Source organism: Callithrix jacchus, chromosome X (assembly GCF_049354715.1).
Source record: "Callithrix jacchus isolate 240 chromosome X, calJac240_pri, whole genome shotgun sequence".
Lineage (NCBI taxonomy): Eukaryota > Metazoa > Chordata > Mammalia > Primates > Cebidae > Callithrix > Callithrix jacchus.
Genome location: NC_133524.1, coordinates 22,159,079 through 22,178,026, shown reverse-complemented (window position 1 = coordinate 22,178,026; position 18,948 = coordinate 22,159,079). Strand labels below are relative to the sequence as shown.

At 40.7% G+C, this 18,948-nt stretch overlaps 2 protein-coding genes across 9 annotated transcripts in view; one reads left to right on the top strand and one right to left on the bottom strand.

Annotated features, from left to right (window-relative positions):
• Positions 1–2,067: 2,067 nt before the first annotated feature.
• Positions 2,068–5,770, top strand: KLHL34 (kelch like family member 34). Its single transcript, XM_002762710.6, has one exon. The coding sequence runs from the start codon at positions 2,609–2,611 to the stop codon at positions 4,544–4,546; it is 1,938 nt and encodes a 645-aa protein (XP_002762756.3). The 5' UTR covers positions 2,068–2,608; the 3' UTR covers positions 4,547–5,770.
• Positions 5,671–18,948, bottom strand: part of CNKSR2 (connector enhancer of kinase suppressor of Ras 2) — a 304,807-nt gene continuing 291,529 nt past the window's right edge. For 4 of the 8 annotated variants that reach the window (XM_054251174.2, XM_054251175.2, XM_054251176.2 and 1 more), the window contains 2 exons: positions 10,455–10,651; positions 5,671–8,048 (listed from right to left, as the gene is read on the bottom strand). In XM_054251174.2, coding sequence (XP_054107149.1) covers positions 7,833–8,048; positions 10,455–10,651 — 413 coding nt within the window. In that variant the 3' untranslated portion in view covers positions 5,671–7,832. Of the gene's footprint in view, positions 8,049–10,454; positions 10,652–16,430; positions 17,767–18,948 lie in introns of those variants that run through there. The other 4 variants (XM_054251178.2, XM_054251179.2, XM_054251180.2 and 1 more) reach the window with 1 other exon arrangement.

Genomic DNA, 18,948 nt, shown 5'->3' with positions numbered 1-18,948 from the left:
TGGAAGCATGGTGATGGACAGATCAAATGAGATAGAATCCAATTTCTGGATTAAATATATGCTATTTAAAAAATCTACTTAAACAGCTTTAAGTTGATAAGGAGTTAAGTATATTTCATTACCCTATTTGGCTTAAATAAACTGTGTGTTGCACTATTTTATTTTTATTATATATAAGGTCACATAATACGGTGGGGAGGGAGACCTTGATTCTAGTGCAAACTTGGTAACTTAATATCCAAGTCACCCAGACAAACTGTACTCTCACAGGGACTGGTTTGTCACATTTGTTTAAAAGGAAAAACAAGATTTCAGAGAAAAGGGACAAAGTTGGACTAAATGATCTCAAAAATCCCTTCTAGCAAAATTCTATTGGGTTGGGTAAAGGCCATTTAAATTCAAGATGTAGATCTGTGCAAAGTGAACCAAACTGGTATTTTACTTGTGCATCAATAATTTTAATGCTAAAACCCCCAAATCCCCACAAACCAGCACCTGCCTCCCTAACCCAGCTTTAGCTCTAACATTAGGAATTCAAATTGGAGTATTTTTAGCCTCTGGAGTTTAAGGAAGCCCAATTGGAGCCCCTGCCTGCACTTTATAATTTGGCTAATTTAAGTTATAATACAGTTTCATCTTTGACAGCAAAATCATTTTACTAATAGTTTTATGCATTTAAAGAATTACTTCTAATTGGAGACCTTGTAAGTACTAATGGCATGCCAGGTAGTAAATGACAGAATTTTATCCTTCCTTGAACTGTTTTTCCAGATGAAATACAACTCCAGCTGTCAGAAGTACGAGTTATTACAGATGCCCTCAAAAGGCTCACCTTTTAAAAAAAAAAAAAAACTGCCAGTGGGGTTGCACTAGAAAATAGAAAAATCAATCCTAGATGAATGCAAAAGACAGAAGTCTCCAAATTGGCAAAAATAAAAAAGAAAGAAAAAAAGAACAGTTATATTAATCATTTAGTTATTTAAGAACAGGATGGAGACGGAGAGATGCTTTCATAATGCCTCAAGATCAGGGTGGTTTTAATCATTTCCGTGCTGGGTGTTTCTTATAAAAATAACTTTACGAGTAAGGGCCCTACGAAATTCCAGCTTTACCAAGCTTTGCATCGGTACTGCCCATTATACCTGCAAAACACCGGGGATGTAGCAGCCAGTAATTAGATCAGAGCGTGGAAAATCAGGGAGAGAAATTGGAAGGAATCACTTTTTTAAAAAAGGAAGTGGTCACTAAGAGGCAGAAAATCCAAGTCAACCACAATTTTGTTCATGTTGCAAACAGATGGGATCCGGGCAGGGTCCAAGAATAGGAAGGGAGAATTCAGTTGGGGTCGGGGAGCGGGCATCAGAACGAACGTGAAATAAGCCAGCCTGGGAGACTCGAGCTCTTCAGGAAGGGCTTAAAGTAGGCCCGGCATCGTACAAGGGTGAGTCCAGGTGAGGGACATGTTACCTAGCGCCGCTGGCAAGGAGCCTGGGATTCGCCCAGGCGTGGTTCCCGCTAGCGCCTCCTCAGCCCGCAGCGGCCTACTGGGTGTCAGCGCGCGAAGTCTCATCTTAATCCTCTCTCCCGCTGGATTAATTAGGGCCTCTTCAAAGCAGAAAGTTGAGCCAGGGCTTCTTTCCCAGACACAGGGGCACCGGGAGGTCGACACTCCTGCCTAGCCGGGCGCCCCTCCGAGGACATTACCCGGCCAAGAGGCTGCAGTGAACTCCGGCCCCCGCAATATCAGCCGGGTTCCTGGGACCCTCTGGTTACTTACACTGGTGGCCAGTAGGGTCACTGGAGTCAAGCCCTTGGCCCGGGCCGCTTCACCCGCGCCGGTGTCCTCGGTTCGCGGCCAGCATTCGGGGCGCCGGGCGGGGCGCGCCCGGGAGGCCGAGGCGGCACGCTATTCCTGTCTCTGTGAGCTACCGGCATGTTATGTGCGGCGCGCAATCACGCCTCTGACCCGCCGCTCTGACCTGCGCCCTCCCCTCCCTAATCCCCCAGGCTTTGATTTGATCCTCCGCGCGGAACAAGCTCATCCCGCCCCCCCACTGCCCCGTAACCAGTTGTCCCCGGCCTTTGCGGTTGCCCGCAGAACCGGTCTTCCTCGTCCACCCCCCAGAGGTCAGAGTCCTCGCCCTGCACTCCCGGGACGCTGCATTTGCGCCGTCGGCGATCCCGCTCCCCCGGAATCCACAGGCAGCTCGGTTCTTCCGAGTGATGGTGTGCGGCCACCGCCGCCCCTGGCCTGCAGGTGTTGGTTCTCCACACTGGGCCGGGGAGGCGACTTTGGGCAACGCGCTGGAAGCCTCGGCGGTCGTGGAAACCAAGCCTCACACTCCCCGGAAGCCTCCAAATTCCGCGCCCTCCGTTACTAAGGGCCTCCGGAAACTGTTTCCAGATTGGATTTACTCTGAGAGGGGCACCGGGCGATCTGCAGGTCTGGATGAAGGAGCCTGTGCTTTAAACTGAACAGGCAGAAATGGGCCCCTGCTAGGGGCTCTGTGGCTCACGCGGGGGTCCCGGGAGTGTCTTGCACCGGGATGCCTCCGGCCCCGCCCAGCAGACCTCAGGTCCCGCCAGGCCGCTTCCCGCCCTGGGCAGAATGAGTTATTTCCTGTCTTACTGCAAATCTCATGGCGGCGCGCTGCTCACCGGCTACCAGGCCCTGCGCGCCGAGGGCTTCCTGTGCGACGTGACACTGGAGACTGAGGGCAGCGAATTCCCGGCGCACAGGTCGCTCCTGGCGTGCTCCAGTGACTACTTCAGGGCCCTGTTCAAGAGCCACACCCAGGAATCTCGGGCGCGCGTGATCCACCTGCACGTGCCATCAGCAACTGGCCTACAGCGCCTGCTGGACTTCATCTACACTGCCTGGCTGTCGCTCTCCATGGACACTGTAGAGGACACTCTGGAGGCCGCCAGCTACCTGCAGGTCACTGAGGCCCTGGGGCTTTGTGGGCGCTACCTGGAGCGCCAGCTGGCTCCAGAGAACTGCTGCTTTGCAGCCAACGTGGCGGCACGCTTTGGCCTGGCTCACACACTGGACGCGGCTGAGCGCTGCATCGTGCGCCACTTGCGGGAGCTGCTGGAGCGGGGGGCGGGCCCCGCGGGACTGTTGGAACTCAACCCTACATCGCTGAGGGCTGTACTGGGTGCCCCCGACGTGGCACGGGTGCCCGAGGCCCGGCTGCTGGGCCTGGCGTTGGCTTGGCTGCGGCAGGACCCCGCAGCTGAGCGCCTGGCGCACTGCACAGAGTTGCTGGAGCGTGTCCGCTTTGGCCTAGTTCCGGCTGAGGTACTGCGGCGCGTGTACTCGGGTTCCGGCCTCGTGCTACCCGCCCGGGTCAAGAGCCTCATCATCCAGGCCCTCAACTACCACACGGCACCCTCCCGCCAACCGCTCATGCAGGGCGAGCAGACCAGCATCCGAAGCCCCCAGACCCGCATCTTGTTGGTGGGGGGACGTAGGGCACGGGAGGTGGTGATTGAGGAGGTCGTGGTTCCTCAGGGGGCAGCTAGGGGCCGAGTCGCTGCCCCAGAGCCTGAGGAGGAAGAAGAGGAAGAGTTGGAGGAGGAGGAGGAGGAGGAGGAGTGGGAGCTCACCCAGAACGTGGTGGCCTTCGATGTGTACAATCACCGATGGCGCAGCCTTACGCATCTACCCACACCGCTACTGGGGCACAGTGTGTGCACCGCAGGCAACTTTCTGTTTGTCCTGGGCGGAGAGAGCCCTTCCGGCACTGCATCCTCTACTCTGACCGATGGCCCACGAGTGGTCACGGCCCAAGTGCACCGTTACGACCCTCGCTTCCACGCTTGGACGAAAGTGCCCGCTATGCGGGAAGCGCGGGCCCACTTCTGGTGCGGCGCGGTGGGCGAGAGGCTCTTGGCTGTCGGGGGTCTGGGCACGGGCGGTGAAGCACTGGCCTCGGTGGAGATGTACGACCTGCGTCGGGACCGCTGGATGGCGGCTTGGGCACTGCCGCGGGCTCTGCACGGTCACGCGGGGGCCGTCGGGGACCGCGGTGTTGTGTACATCTCCGGGGGCAAGGCAGGGAGAGGCGAGGGCGGCGGGAGCAGCCTCCGGGACTTATACGTCCTTGGCCCTGATGAACAGGCTTGGAGCAAGAGGGCGCCCATGGGCACCGCACGTTTCGGGCACCATATGGCAGTGCTGCGCGGCGCGGTGTTTGCTTTTCTGGGGAGATACGAGCCCTTCTCTGAGATCGAGCGCTACGACCCCGGCGCCGACCAGTGGACTCGGTTGCAGCCGCTACCCTACGACCGCTTCTGCTATGGGCTGGCGGTGGTGGAGGAGACAGCGTTGCTGCTGGGCGGCCTCAAGTGGCGGGACTCGCGCCAGGTGCCTACCCGTAACGTGGTGGGCTACGACCTCGACCTGGACCGTTGGGAGGACATTGGCTGTGCGCTGCCCTGGGCTTGGAGCGGCTTGCAGTGCGCAGTGCTGCAGCTGGCTGAGGGTGTGGACGAGGAGAGGGAGGGAGAGCCTGGAGGGGCGCTAGATTTAGTGCTGGGCTGAATGGGTCAGTCCAGTTTCCTTCCGCAATGGAAGAGAAAGTCGCGCTTGGCTAGTCTTACAGAGCAACGGATGGGCTTTTTCTAAGAAAGGGACTCTGGGAGCAGAGTGGCTTCTGAAGGTTAACGAGGCAAACAAGGCCTTGAGCAAAGAGAAACGTTTCTCCTGGAGCTGAGAATGGGAGACAGGAGGGGTCAAATAGAAGGCTATATGAATCAGCTTCAGTGAGCTGGTGAAAGAAAATTTTTAGAAAGGCTCACGCAAGGCTAGAGAACTTTCACAAATAAAATATGACCTTATTTTACCTCTTACAGTTAAAGTGTTTCCCTAGGTGCAAAACAGTGATTACTTCTGTGCCCCCCCGCAAAAAAAGGCCAAAAAATGTGCGACAGGAAGTTTATACAAAACTCAGAAAATTGTTGGCTATAAAGGCTGTAATTAAGTCCTAGGAGATGGCATTATCTGAATAAATAGTGAAAGGAGAGTGCCTTGGTTAAATACCATGAAATCATTGTAAGGGGAACTATGATTTTATGATCCGGAGCCATGGTTAAAGTTCTGCTTTGATGGTTTGATATAAATATGGAACTGAGAGGCAAAAAACCTCTAAGCATTTTTTTTCTAGAAAGTATCCTTAAATTTTTCTGCCTCCAGTGCCTACCCTAGGCTGCCTTTGCCTTGACTTTAGACAGCTCGCTGGTTTTAAGTCACATCTCATCAACCCTTAGTCATAATAATTAGGCTCCTCTGGTAAAGTCGAATGTCTAACGAAAACAAAACAAAAACTGATTTATACTCTTTTAAATGTTCATTCTGCAGACATACTGTAGATTACATTTGTAAAAAATAACTACGTTTTGGTGGTTACCCCCACTTCCTCTAAAAGAATCACAGAGAAAGGAAAGAGGAATAGGTAGTTTTCAAGTTTGTGTCAGGTAAATGGGAAACCAGCTTGATTTTTCAGGGTCTTAGATAAGATACTTGTATACACTGAACAGGTGCTGCTTTTGGCTTGTATCACAAATGAGGCAGCAAAGTTAGAACTCGGAATTAAGGTGGAGGTTGGTGGCTGTGTAATTAGGTCACAAAGAAATGTGGTAAGGACTTTGCATGAATAAAGTAGGTGCTTTATAAGGATTCATTAAGAGCTGAATTTATTTGACTTCAGTTTACAGTGCTGCCTCTCTCCTAGATTTGAAATGAATGCAATAAAATGTACAGATATTATATAGTGTTAAAAGGTCTCTTTCATGCTAGGCTAGCCACGAGTCTTGTCAAATTCATTAGTTTAATTTTTACCATGTAAAACAACAGAGCTGACTTTACAAAAGTGAAAGCTGCTTAGTAGCAACAGAGCTAGTCTTCCCATCAACAGCTTGCTGTTTACAGGCCACAACCTGGCCACTGTATTCATGACACATCCATCAGGTACATAAATTTTTAAGTGAACATACACATTTGGTCTAGTAAACATCAATAAGTCTAAACACCTGTAACAAGCACACTTCATTTTAGGACAAGAGGTTTTTTTTTTTTTTTTTTACATATACAAAATTCCACAAATTTAATGTGCATCAATATCCATGCAGTAAATAAATGTTTTTACAAATAGAGTTCTTTTTAAATGATAAAAATATTACACTGGACCCAAAATTCCATACAAACATTAATACATGATTTCTCATCCATTTTGACTAAATATAGGATACTGAAAATGTGCTGTAGAAAGGCCACTCTCCTGTACAGTTGTGCAAAGTCTGCAAAACTATAGTGATTCAATGGTGGTTTCAAAAGCAAAGAAAAAGATCCCCGCTGTGGAGTTTTTACTTTCTCCTCTACAGCAAAAATATTCACTGGCATATATCTGAACTCTTAAGGATGAAAATACATTCACTGAGCTGTACAGGCAACAGTATAAAGCTGATTAGAAGTAGATTTTAGGATATAGATAGTAAAGGAGGTTCCCTTTCTCCTCCTGAAGAAACAGCAAACTGTGACTTGTACGTTATGCAGCCAGACACTAAAAAGCAGCACAGTCATTTTCATGCTGTGATCACTTTCAAAAACAAGACGCTTAAAAATGGAAATATATAAAGAGGACTTTTTCTTAGACTTCATCCACTCTATAGAACATGAAGCTAGGAAAAAACCTGTAAATTATTTCTCTCATAATTCAATGTGACATCTCTCTGAATGACCATCACCCTCTTGCTCCTTAGTAGGGAAATACATTTTTCTTTTTCAATGTTGTTTTTTATCACACACATCAGCCTGTAACTAAACATATTGTACTTCCCTGCCTGAAGTATAATTATATAAGTTTAATTAGTGGACTGGGGAAAATTGGAAACTAAGTGGAAAGTTATCAACTTTCATTTCAGTTTATACCTTGTTGTCTTTTAAGAGTTGGAGTTTAAACAGATGAGTTTGGGCTGAAAGTATATATATATATATAGCTGTTAGCTGCCTTTCTAGGTGAGTTAAGTCAGTTTTTAAAAATCCCCTCTCAAATTCTTCTGTACACAATCAGCATCTCATCACTACAAAAATAAAGGAAGATTTAAACCAAGAAAATAAAGCAGCTCTATCTTCAATTTTGGTCTTAGTTACAAAAACATCTTACAAAGCTTTGCCCTGATACACCAAGTGTTCTCATAGATTTGGAATAATATTTCCATTAACTAGCTTTCACAAGTTAATAGACTATTAAGACGAATATTAGATACCTGAACTTTTCTTATGTTGATGCTCTTCTATTTTGCTTAGCTCTTGTATGTGCATCTACATTTCACAAAAATAAAACTACAGCATTAAATGTTGTGCAATGTTTAAGAAAACTCTTAGAACATTTTAATAAATATAAAAAAGGTTTAAATTCTTTCCCACCCACAAGGATGTCTGCACCTCAAAAAATGTGATTTACTTTTGAAGTCTTGTTTATATAAAATTAACTTAAAGGGAGAAAAGATGACCATAGATAGAAAACTGCCTTTTGTGGTTTTACTACTTGAAGACCACCTGTATTTAGAATTGTTTGCAAAAGTTAATTTTAAGTCATTAAAGACAGTTGATTTTGCACATGGTAAACATAAGCTGAGCACTGATTGCATATAAAACATACAAATGCTCATTAAAGATAGTGGTATTGTGACCATATATGGTTTGTTTCATATAGTTTGATAACATTAAAGTATAGCTTGTCAAGTGTTCCACACATTGATATAAAAGCTACCTTATATACTTGTTCAGAGTACCAGCAGGTACTAGACAGCCTGAAGGCAGAATACACTTAGACATGCGTTTCAATGTATGAATGAGTGTGTGTTAGAGAGGAAGTGATTACATCTACTTCAGAAGAAATACTCAGTGGGTCATTTGAGGTGGTATTTTGACAGATATCCAAGAAAAGGTCAAGGTACATCTGCTTCCATTGTTGGAATTCTTTAGATGTCAAGTCTGGATTGTCTAGGACTTTGTCGATAATGGCTACTTCCCCTTCTCTGGCCTGAAAAGAAAAAGGATTCAACAGTTAAGACTGGGACAAAGTTTTATTCAGGTTTATAATAAAAAGTTAATAGAACATTTAAGAAGCCCATAAGAGATGGCTTTGGATACTCACGCCCAGCTCTTTAGACTCACTTCCTAGTGTACTTTCCTCTATACCTGAGAAATGCCTCCTTTTGGTCACTGTATGGTTTGCTTTTTCTCTTTGCCTGTCCTTTTGGCCTCTCTCCTATGGAAATCTTTTTCATTTTTTAAGATCCAGTTCAAAAGCCTCTCATTTCTTCAAGCTATCCTTAAACACCTGGAAAGTTTTCGCCCTCATTTATGCCCCTTTACTACTCCATCACTGCCACTGAGTACATTTGTCACATTGTATCTCTTGAGTTACTTTGGCATGTGTTCTATCTCTCCTGCTGTATGGTAAGCTTCTCATACTTGAATGAGAGTGAACATGGCCCCCTGTTACTGGAAATACATAATTCTTGTTGTGTGAATGTTATGGCTCTCTTTCTATAGCACTGGGGGCCTGTAATGGAAGCTGGGTCTCAGCTGAAGACTAAGCTTCATTTTGGTATAACTCACTAAGTTAAAGCTATCACCTGGGGAAGATGAGAATCTCCCAGGTGGAAGGTGGGATGGCGGGGTAGGGGTTAAAACAGTCTGAGCAGCTCAGTCCTACCTTTTAGGGACCCAAGCAAAGCTTAGGGAAGTGTAGAAGATGTTTTGCAGGAAGTAAGGCACACACCTCTGGGCCAGCCAGAGTTGGGAGGCAAAGACAGCAAGATGCTTGTTGGTCTGGACTCACAGACCAGAATACGGAAGAGGGCTGGGACTGCGGATGTTGTGAGTTGCCTGTGGTGAGATTTAGATGTGTGCTTGGTGAGGGGGCCTGTTAAAATTCCAGGAACTAGACACATCCAGGGTTGCTTGGTCCTTCCCTATTAATTTTCCATGCCAAAAAGCATAGGGTTCTGCAGTTCATTTCTACCAATGAGGGACATCGTTTTACAGTGACTTTTCATGATCATTCTTGGCCCCAGAGAACTGAGCACAGTGTTCATGTAGCTGGTGATTCATCAATACTTACTGAAATGAACATCGGCAGTAGCCATATATTTTGTGACTGGAAGAAAATACCTTGGGGGACTCTACAGAGCATAAAAGACAGGGGAAAGGGGGCTGTCAGAAGGAGAAAAAGAGGTCTTTAAGATCCATGAATCTAGCCTGCTTCAAAATGCCTGCCTGCCTTCTAAACTAGGCAGTTTAGAACTGAATGGGGGAAGTGGAGAGGCTCTATAAAAGGTGGGAGGGTGATGATATCTTTGGAGTAGGATTAGTCACTGGAACTATTCTTATGACTATTATAGCACTTTCCAAAATTCTGCTCTTCCTAAAAGTCCATTAAATTGTCCCCTGGATTTGCAGTAATATTTGCATGACTACCAATTAAAAGCTAATGGACTCTGAAAACTTTGCTGCTTGCTATCTGAATTTTTTTTTCAGATCATTTTCTAGTTTGTCTATCTCTTTCGTACTCACCTATATTTCAAAATTACAAAACCTCAGCAGCATGCTATGGATCTGAAGTATTTCCCAAAGGAGCCCTTTGACCTTTTGGTTCCTGAAATTACTACAGCACATAGTATATATGATAGTTATTTTCTGTTTTTGTATTTTAAAGGCACAGGGCCTGCTCAGATGGCTTATGCGATTGGGTCTTCTCTTCAACCTTCCCCACACACAATGAGCAGGGCTCACTTGTCTGCCTCCCTCTCCAACTTCCTGCCTCTCTGCTCTCCTGTCCTCACCACCTCCTCCCCAACTTGGGGGTACACAATAAGGACACTAGAGACAATGTAAGCACTTACAGAAATGTATAACAGGAAGGTAACATGTAAGTTGGGAATTGATAATGTAAACGGAAGAATTATAAAATTTCTACATAGAGCACAAATCACCCCAAATGCACTGTAGTTCATGGAGGAAATAATCACGGAATACCTCAAACTCTTTTAGTACCCACTGTTGCATTCTGCATGCATGCTGTGTTCTTTTAGTAATGCTAATAATTACACTACATGGTATTTTTATGCTAGAAAATCTATAGACTGAGGAATAACACCAGCCCTGCATTTTTGGAAAACAATTTTAATTACATCCTGTTTTCTCCTAGAACTGAGTAACATAACATTTAGTCAGTGCTTTGAGACATTAATGAAAAGTTAAGATGATCTCCTCTTTACCAATATACTTATTATGACATAGAAACAGCTCAGACTCAGGTTTTAACTGTTTAACTCTTCCTCTCCCCATACCACAATTTGTATTTCTTAACCTACAGTATCTGGTAATCCATTTTAAGAATGAATCTCTTCAAAGAAATTTGTCCGTCTATTTCTTGTCTTACCTTTAAAGTGCTTTTGAGAATTCTCAGCCTGTGTAGTTTTTCATTCATTACAGGATCATTACATCTTTTTATAAATGATAGCTTGTATTCCATCTTGGTTGAAATACGACGTTCTCCTAGTGGTGACAGACTGGCTTGCTCCAGTGCCCTGTATAAATCTTGCAATGAGTCTCCTAACTTTTCTTCTCTACTTTCACCTGCAATGTCCAAAAAAAAGAGACAGAGAAATGAATTCATTGTAATAAAGTTATTTGACACCCCGAAAATTTATTAAAAAATTAAAACTATTAAAAAACAGTATAATGAATGTGAAAACACTATTATATAAAAAAACAACAACAAAAACACACAGCTGCTAGTTATATTGTGTGACATTAGCTACAGGCAGCTAATTGTTTTAGAATGATCAAATAGGATTCTTTGATTAACCAAATATTCTCTTGATAGCAAATCACCATACATATCTTGAGTCCAGCAAGTTCAAAGAATTAGAATACAAAAGGCACACAACATGGAAACAATCCTGCACATTACATTTTAAAACATTAATGAATATCCCTTTCATTATGCTGGTAAGCATAGAAATGCTGATTAATAGAGCCCACCTGGTTTAGCAATACTGAATAAACTGGTTTTTACATTTTTCCAGACCTCAGAAGATTGAATGGCATTCAATAGAGTATATTTGATTATAAAAATCTTCCAGTTGTGCCACAGAGGATTATTAGGTTTCATGTGACTGCCATAGTAATGCCTTGTACATTGTAAATATAGTAATTGATCATAAATTACCTATATTTTAATTAAAATGAAATATGGGAATATGTTTATATGCAAATATAGAGGGAAAATCTGGCATATGCTAAGAGAAGCTACTTAGTATTTGTAAGACCTGAGGAGAAAATATTTCAGTTAAATATTTTTGAGAAAAAAATGAGAGCTGGCTCAATAAGGATCTTAGACATAGCCGAACAAATAAAACTCCCAGCTTGTTTTTTAATTGCCTGAACACTAATATCATGTCCTCAAGAAGACATATTTAAGTAATTATATTGGCCCAAAGAGTGACTCTGAAACGTTGTTCCTTTCCACCATGGTCCATGCGAACATTTTAGGCTTTCTGACATAGTTTCAAAAAAAGATTCCCTAATTGGTACTGATACCATTTAACATTTAGATGTGCCAGACAGCAGAGTAAATGCTTAATCTTTATGATCTCATTTAATCCTCACAACAATACTAAGAGCAGATCTATCTGGTCTTCATTTATAGCAGGGCAGTATCTTGTTCAAAGTCATACTTAGAAAGTGGTGGAGCTAGACTTACATGTGGGCAGTCTGACCCCAGAACCCACAATTTTAACAAGAATTCTATACTGCCAATTCTTTTCAGTTATCATTTGAAATGTGTATTTAGCGGTAGATGCCAAAGAATGTGAGACTTCCTTAAAATGCAGCATGCAAAAAAATTTTAAAAATGACTGTATCTAAAACTGTCAACAAAGCTCAAAATGTACCTTAACCTAAAAAGATCATTTTTAGGATTAAAAATTAGCTTTATTTACATTACACATTCAACTTTTGGCTCTGCTACTGAAGTTACAAACTAATGCTAGGTATAGTCATCGAGTCCTTCTATTAGAAAATTTCTTGTTTTCATGAGCACATGCTATCACTAAGTTCTCTGTGATGAATTTTAATTTCTTAACCATATATCTAAGTTAGAATTATGATCTAAAAATACAAAAATCTCTTTAAATAACACCTTTTAAATTCTCTGTTGGCCCATCACTGAATATATTCAACACCTAGGGGATTTTGCGGGATGGGGGATGGAAGACTGTAAAAAGGAGAAACTTCTTTGTGGGTTATGAAGAAAATGGAAGCAAGATAGGGAATCTTAACTGAGAATGATTTGGAACAAGGAAGGCACAAAATCATACGACCATTTAGAATAACTAAATGGAGTTGTAAAAACAAGGACACATTTAAACAGTATAAGTCTATTTCAGAAAATCATAGACCAGGAAAGAACCCCGAGGAATTATATAGTAATTATCACATTCTTTTTTTTCCTCAAGGCAATACTGCATCTAAAGCCAGATGTAATTTCATAGAGCAGAGGGGGGGTAGAAAATGGGAGGACTAACAGATGTGAATTATGGTAGTTAAGGTATCAGGTGGCCCAATGTATTATTAGTTTTCTGGTTCTCGAAAGAAGGTGAAGGAAAAAAGGGATTCAGATTTTAGTTTTAGGATTTAAGGGAGGCAGAAGAATTTTTATATAGTAAATTTTTATTTTAAAAGAACCTTCCTCCATATTACCTAACATTATAGAAGGGTGTATATATTTTGTTTAAAAAAACATTTTGACCCAGTTTTCCATGAGTTCTTAAAGTTTGTGAAATACTGGGGCAGAAGACTGATTTTATAAAATTTCAATGTAGTTCTACTTTAAGAAGAATGAGTGAAAATTCAATATATAAAGCGACATATATAGGTATTAAACAATAAAAAGTGAAAGTTTTCCCCCCCTTCTTGCTCTTACAGGGGAGAAAAGCATTCAATCAAAAGACAACATAATTCTACAAAGAATGTGGTTTGACAGCTGTAAAAAGAATTGAGTATGGATTTATCTCTGGGCAGCACACTTGAACAAGCAATCACAATGAGACAGAACACAGAAACATTTCCAAGTATAGTAATGGGATAGTGTGGCTCCTATCAGAGATAAGTAAGCCACCCCCTCCCCCCATCCCCTACACATCATACACATACACTACACAAGACAGAGTAGTGCGATGAATAAGGACAAGGGACTGAGATGCCAGGCTACCACGAAATGCCACCAATTACTTAACATTTTAAGACTAGACAAAGAGTCTTTTTATTTTCAAAGCGGAGTGGGGGTTGGTGAGGGGCAGAGTCACATTATAAATCTGATTCAGTGTGCTCAACAGTCAAAACAACACAGAACTCAACATTCAAGACAAAAACAGACCTTTATTTTCTTTTATAATTTTCAATTGGTTTCCTTGATTTTTCTCAGATGAATAAAATTAAGTCAATTGGGACTACTGTTGCAACTGAAAATATGAAAGCACCTTTATTTTCTTCTTTTTTTGCCCTCTTCTTCATCTGCTTCTCACTTCTCTTCAGGCTTCTCTCTTTTTTCAACCCTTGCTTTTTCTTCTTTTAGAAGAGGCTTGCTTTGGAAGAGGAGGCAAGCACTTGGTGATGTCTGCTTCCTGATTGACTTTCTTTCAATGTGCCAGTACAGCCATTGGAACACTGGCTGAAAACCAGCTCTTTTGCAATTTGAATGAATGTTTTCTGAAAGTTGGCAAAGTGTAGAGACCACATTCAAATCTCAGGACATATATAGGAACCTTCTGTGATTCCTAATGAGGAACTGTATCACTGCTGTAATGAAATTTTAATCTGTATCCAATTTATTCAGGAAATCTGGACCTATGCAGAAATAAACTTCCCCAAATTATATTTAGGTTTACAACATGTAAATTAGTCCTGTGTCAGATTACATACTTTTAAATTCCAATTTTATTGAAGCAAATAGTGCACATAAAATTTTCTTTCCTACATAAAATTTCACTGACTGATGGATTTGAGGATCATAGTTAAGTTATTGATGAATTAACTTGTATTCTGTGCCAACGGAGTATCATTTATGGCTGTGTCATACTTGACGGGATGAAAGATCCTCTTTATTGTCCCTTTTATATTCTGCTCCATTATGAAATATTGTGAATCTAGGGATGTAGTGGGCATCATTGCCTTTTTTTCAGGTTGCTTATGACCTCTAGGTAGTAAGTGACAAATGAAAGCTCAAAGAAAATAATAGCTAATGAAAAATATCAGTTTGATGGACTCTTTTGCAAATATCTTATTAGAAGATAATAATGCATTTCTCAAATGCCAAAAAGTCTTTGGTTGATGTATTTCTTACATTCAGGCTCAGTGGTTTCCAAGCTTTTTCTGATTGTACACTCTTAGCTAAAACACTTCTGTTTTATAGAACAGAAACTTATATATATGTATTACTTTATAGTAATAGATAGATAGATGTTATAAAACATACATAGAAAGAAATTCAAAAGGATGAGAGATAAAACCCAAGGAAAAATTCCAATGTTTTTTCTTCCTGTACCTTAACGGACCCTTGTGTGCCCTACTTCAGAGACTTAGACTGTGACTTTTCCACGAGTGGAATTCGTCCCACTCATTTGCATTTCTTATTCTTCTACCTGGCACAGTGCCTCATGCAACCCAACACATTCAAACAGAGTGATGGTTTTCTTTAATTTATACACGAACGACTCCAAAGAGTGTTCCCTAACAGGTGACTGTGTAATTATTAGGACAGTCTATTGTATAATATTGTTCATGAAACTTGGCAACCTAAAATTTTACTCTATTATCCTCCCCATTTTCCCATCCCTGCAATGACAATGTTGAAGGAGCATAAAAAATGAAAACAAAACAAATAAGTAAACCGATTGGGCTCTTGAAGAATGAAACCAATGATGGATAATGAGTTCTGGTACATATTTTGGAAGGGATCTGTGATCTTGTAAAATTGGACAATGATGTCCTTGTGAAAACAGTTGTTCCTTCTGCAATACAGCTGTGTAATGAGCCCAGAAGGTTGGGAAAGATTAAATCAAAAATGGGAGAGGAGGCTGGACATAGTCAGATTTGAGAGACATTCATTCTTGTATGGCTGCAGAGCGCTTTAAGGCTTCCAGGCTAATGATACCAAGTATGTGAAACACTATTCTTGTCACAGAAAGCAATTAACATTTGTACTGAGAACACCCAAATATTTTCTATGAATATGAATTTACTAGCATGCCATAATGAATAACTTATTTATATGTAAGGTGACAAACTTTTAATGGACTTAATGTCTTTGCAGGTTTTATGACAAAGATGATTAAGTATTCAGGGGTTTATACTATAATTTGAATGTTTGTAATTAAATACTAGCTCTCTTAATGCTTTTATATAAGTCAATTATAAAACTGGGGTTGGGGAGGGTAGTTTGTTATATCAGAGAAAAGCATAAGATTTTAAAAGCTGGCTTTTAGTCCTCCCTTTGTAATCAACTACTTGTTTCATATTTACACAAACATTACTATTGGGCAATAATTCCTCTAATGAAAGAAAGCTATTTTAGTGAGAAAAAACCCTTTCTGTTAAAAGGCCAGTTTGAGTGACTTCACCAACATTTGCTAAGTGTATCTTTAAAGAACATGTAAAGCCCATCCGTGTAAGAATGATAACGTGCTTCACTGAAATCAAGTACTTGTGTCTGTCAATTTCTTCCTTACAACACTAAATCTTGCTCCATAAAGATGTGACAAAAGAAATATAGCTAAAGTTTATTCTATATGTCTCTAAACATATAATTTCTGCAAAAGTATGTGGTTTAATGATAAAAATACATGACAGTGGTTGAATTTTCAGGGCACTACGGTAGTTTTTATGACAAGTAGTCCAGATGGCAACATTTTGGTGTTCTTAGCATTGATTTATTGCCCCAAAGAAGGGAAGGTTCTTTGAAGGACAATCAAAAATATAAATGACAGAGTTTAGTTTTACCTGTAGAATTTAGAAAATTTAACCACTAGGAATATGGAAGTAAAAGTGCTTGGCTCTCAGACAGGAACTCATAAAGGAGACAGTTTAAAACCAAAGCTAAGAGATGATTATATTTGAAAATTAATGTGGAGTCACTATATTCCTTAATGAGAAAAAAAATTCTTTGGATCACAAAATTTTACTGACTTAAACAGGGAGAATGACTCAAGGCAATCCCATAAATATTAAATGCCAATAAAATGCTTTTTGATAGATGTCTATATACCAGAACTATTTTATATATATATATAATATATATATATATGTGTGTATTTTTAAAAAACACATTAAAATGGTTAGAGCACAGAGGCAATTGTAAGGCAGATCAATGTGATTTTATTCACAGACACAAATTCCATTTGTGAGAAAGAAGCATTGATTACTTCTTTTTAGAAAGATATTTACTGTCAAGCATACTTAGCAAATTATTTAGCTATCTGAAATGATCTGATACCAATTGGTCATATTTTTATTTTTAAGTAATTTATATTTTTACAGGTATTCACATTATGCAATACCACACACTGAGGTGACAGGAAGAAAAAAACATTTCAAAATACAGTGTTAAATTAACTGTTCATTGCACAGTATGAAATATCCATTAATTAGCATTAAAATTATTACAGTGTATCTTATCCAACTAAAAAAAATTTCACATCCACTACAGAAGAAAAATAAGCAATACTGATTGAGCCATAGGGGACCCAGTTACATAGTATTAAATAATATCTGAAGCTAGTTTGAAAGACATCCAGACAAAATACTTTTTCAAAAATGAAACCCACAGCCTATAGATTTGAAATATTTTACAGAAAAGAATAGCTCATGCCTGCCCTAAGAGGCAACACCACTTGTGTACAAGTGCCAAGAAATAAGGAGAAAGTTAGGATTTTAGCTGAGGATTCTATAATAAAGCCTGGCATGAGAAATTTTCTTCATTAATGTCACCAAAAGCAGTCTCTGTGTTGTACCTGAATACACTTTATAATAGAATAAACATATTAAGTTTCAGAGCACATTGTGTATACCTTGCCTTAATAGATTACACTTAATTTAGTACAATACAGCACGTCAAGTTTTAAAAATGCAAAATACACTGAATACATAATTTGCTTTCTCTGTTTTGCCTTAAAAGAGGCCACCAAAGAGTCCATTAAACAGCCAGGATTTTCTAGTTATTGAAGCTGATCCCTCTCTTTTCCTGGTGTAAGGAGAACACAACTGAGGTGTCACCACACAGAGCCCTTTCTCAGTTAAGACCCTTTCCCCTTCTGTTCTCCCATAGAAACCGCAGTTTTCTGTTACTGTGCTCCATCTTGATTGGCTTTGGTCTTATGCTAGTCCCAATGTAGAAAGCTCGAATTCTTCTTAAGAGTGGCCTGCCCCTCTTATATCCCTTTGGGAGGCCCCCAATCCAAAATACTTGATGATCTAAGCTTTTTACAAGTCTGTTTTCTGTTATAAACAGCAAGGACGAGGCCATTTTAGTTGCTTGCAAGAGGTTGATGTTGAGTCTGCGACGTGCCGACTCTCTCCGATCTAAATTCTCTAAACATTAGCTTATCAATCTGTGAGTCCAATGGGTTGAGTGCCAACAGAAGTGGATCCGATTTGGCATGGAGAGGTTCTACCAACTCTCGCAGTGTATTAGCCTAATATGATAAAGCAGTGATACAATATGATGAAAGACCTGCGAGTGCCATTATTTCCAAAGCATATTAGTATTTGTATTAGAAATACCATCATGCAATACCCATGAAGAGAAAGTAGAAAAATATGGCTAGAATTGCATATGGTTTTAATACAATGTCTTTCTGTTGGCATGCATATCTACCTGGCCATAAATGGGATACCTTTTGCTTTAAGCTTGGTTTTCTGGAAATGTTAATCTCCCAAATATACATAATAACACACAGTGAAGAAAAATCTTTTCCCACGACTACACTTGTATATGTACATCTATAGTTTTAATCAGTAAAGTTTATGTTAAAAATATTCTCCATACACATGTAAAATGACCATTTCTTCTGAGAAAATTAAAATGTGTTTCTATACAAGATCTTTCCTCAATTTCATCCAATCAAGAAGCATGAAGCAAACTTTTCTAGTTTTCTGATCAGAAGGGTATTGGAGTAACCTGATATATATATACTACAATGTCCTAATCAGTGAGACAGTGGAATAGCCTAGCTAGTATGGCTCCAATGAGGAGGCCGCATGCTTAACAATATAAAATGCCAAGAAATGAAAAGCCGAAACAGAGTGAATATGATGAAAGGGTGGCTTTACACCTGAGCATAAGCCACATGCTAAGGTTAAGAAACTGGAAAAGATGGATGTTTCTGAATGACCTGAGAAACTAAGAACAATCTGGAGAAAATAAACTGTACTCCAATTTAGGTCACTTTATTTTGGATCTTAAGGAGTCCAATAAATATCGTCAGCAGAAACAAACTAGCAACATTTTAAATCTCTAGCCTAGTGCAGATTTTTATCTGTAACATCCTGTAGTATCTTGAGTTATATTGAGAAAAGGAGGAACAAGTTGGGAGAGAGAATAGAGAAAGCATGTTGTTCACTACGTCCTCCCTTAGAAAATGGGGAGGGACACATCTTGCCTGTAACACTCATATACAGAAAACAAGATACAGCATAGTTCAGAAATCAGCAGAACTAATTTTTGTCTGTAATATTATACTCTTTCTTTAGAAATGGGGGTGGGAACTGAATAATCTTCATATAGGTCAAGTAAAACAAAACGTAATACCTCAGTTTGTAGAATATTATAATACTGGAATGCTAGCTTTAGCATCTACCACTTCGTTTCACAAAGT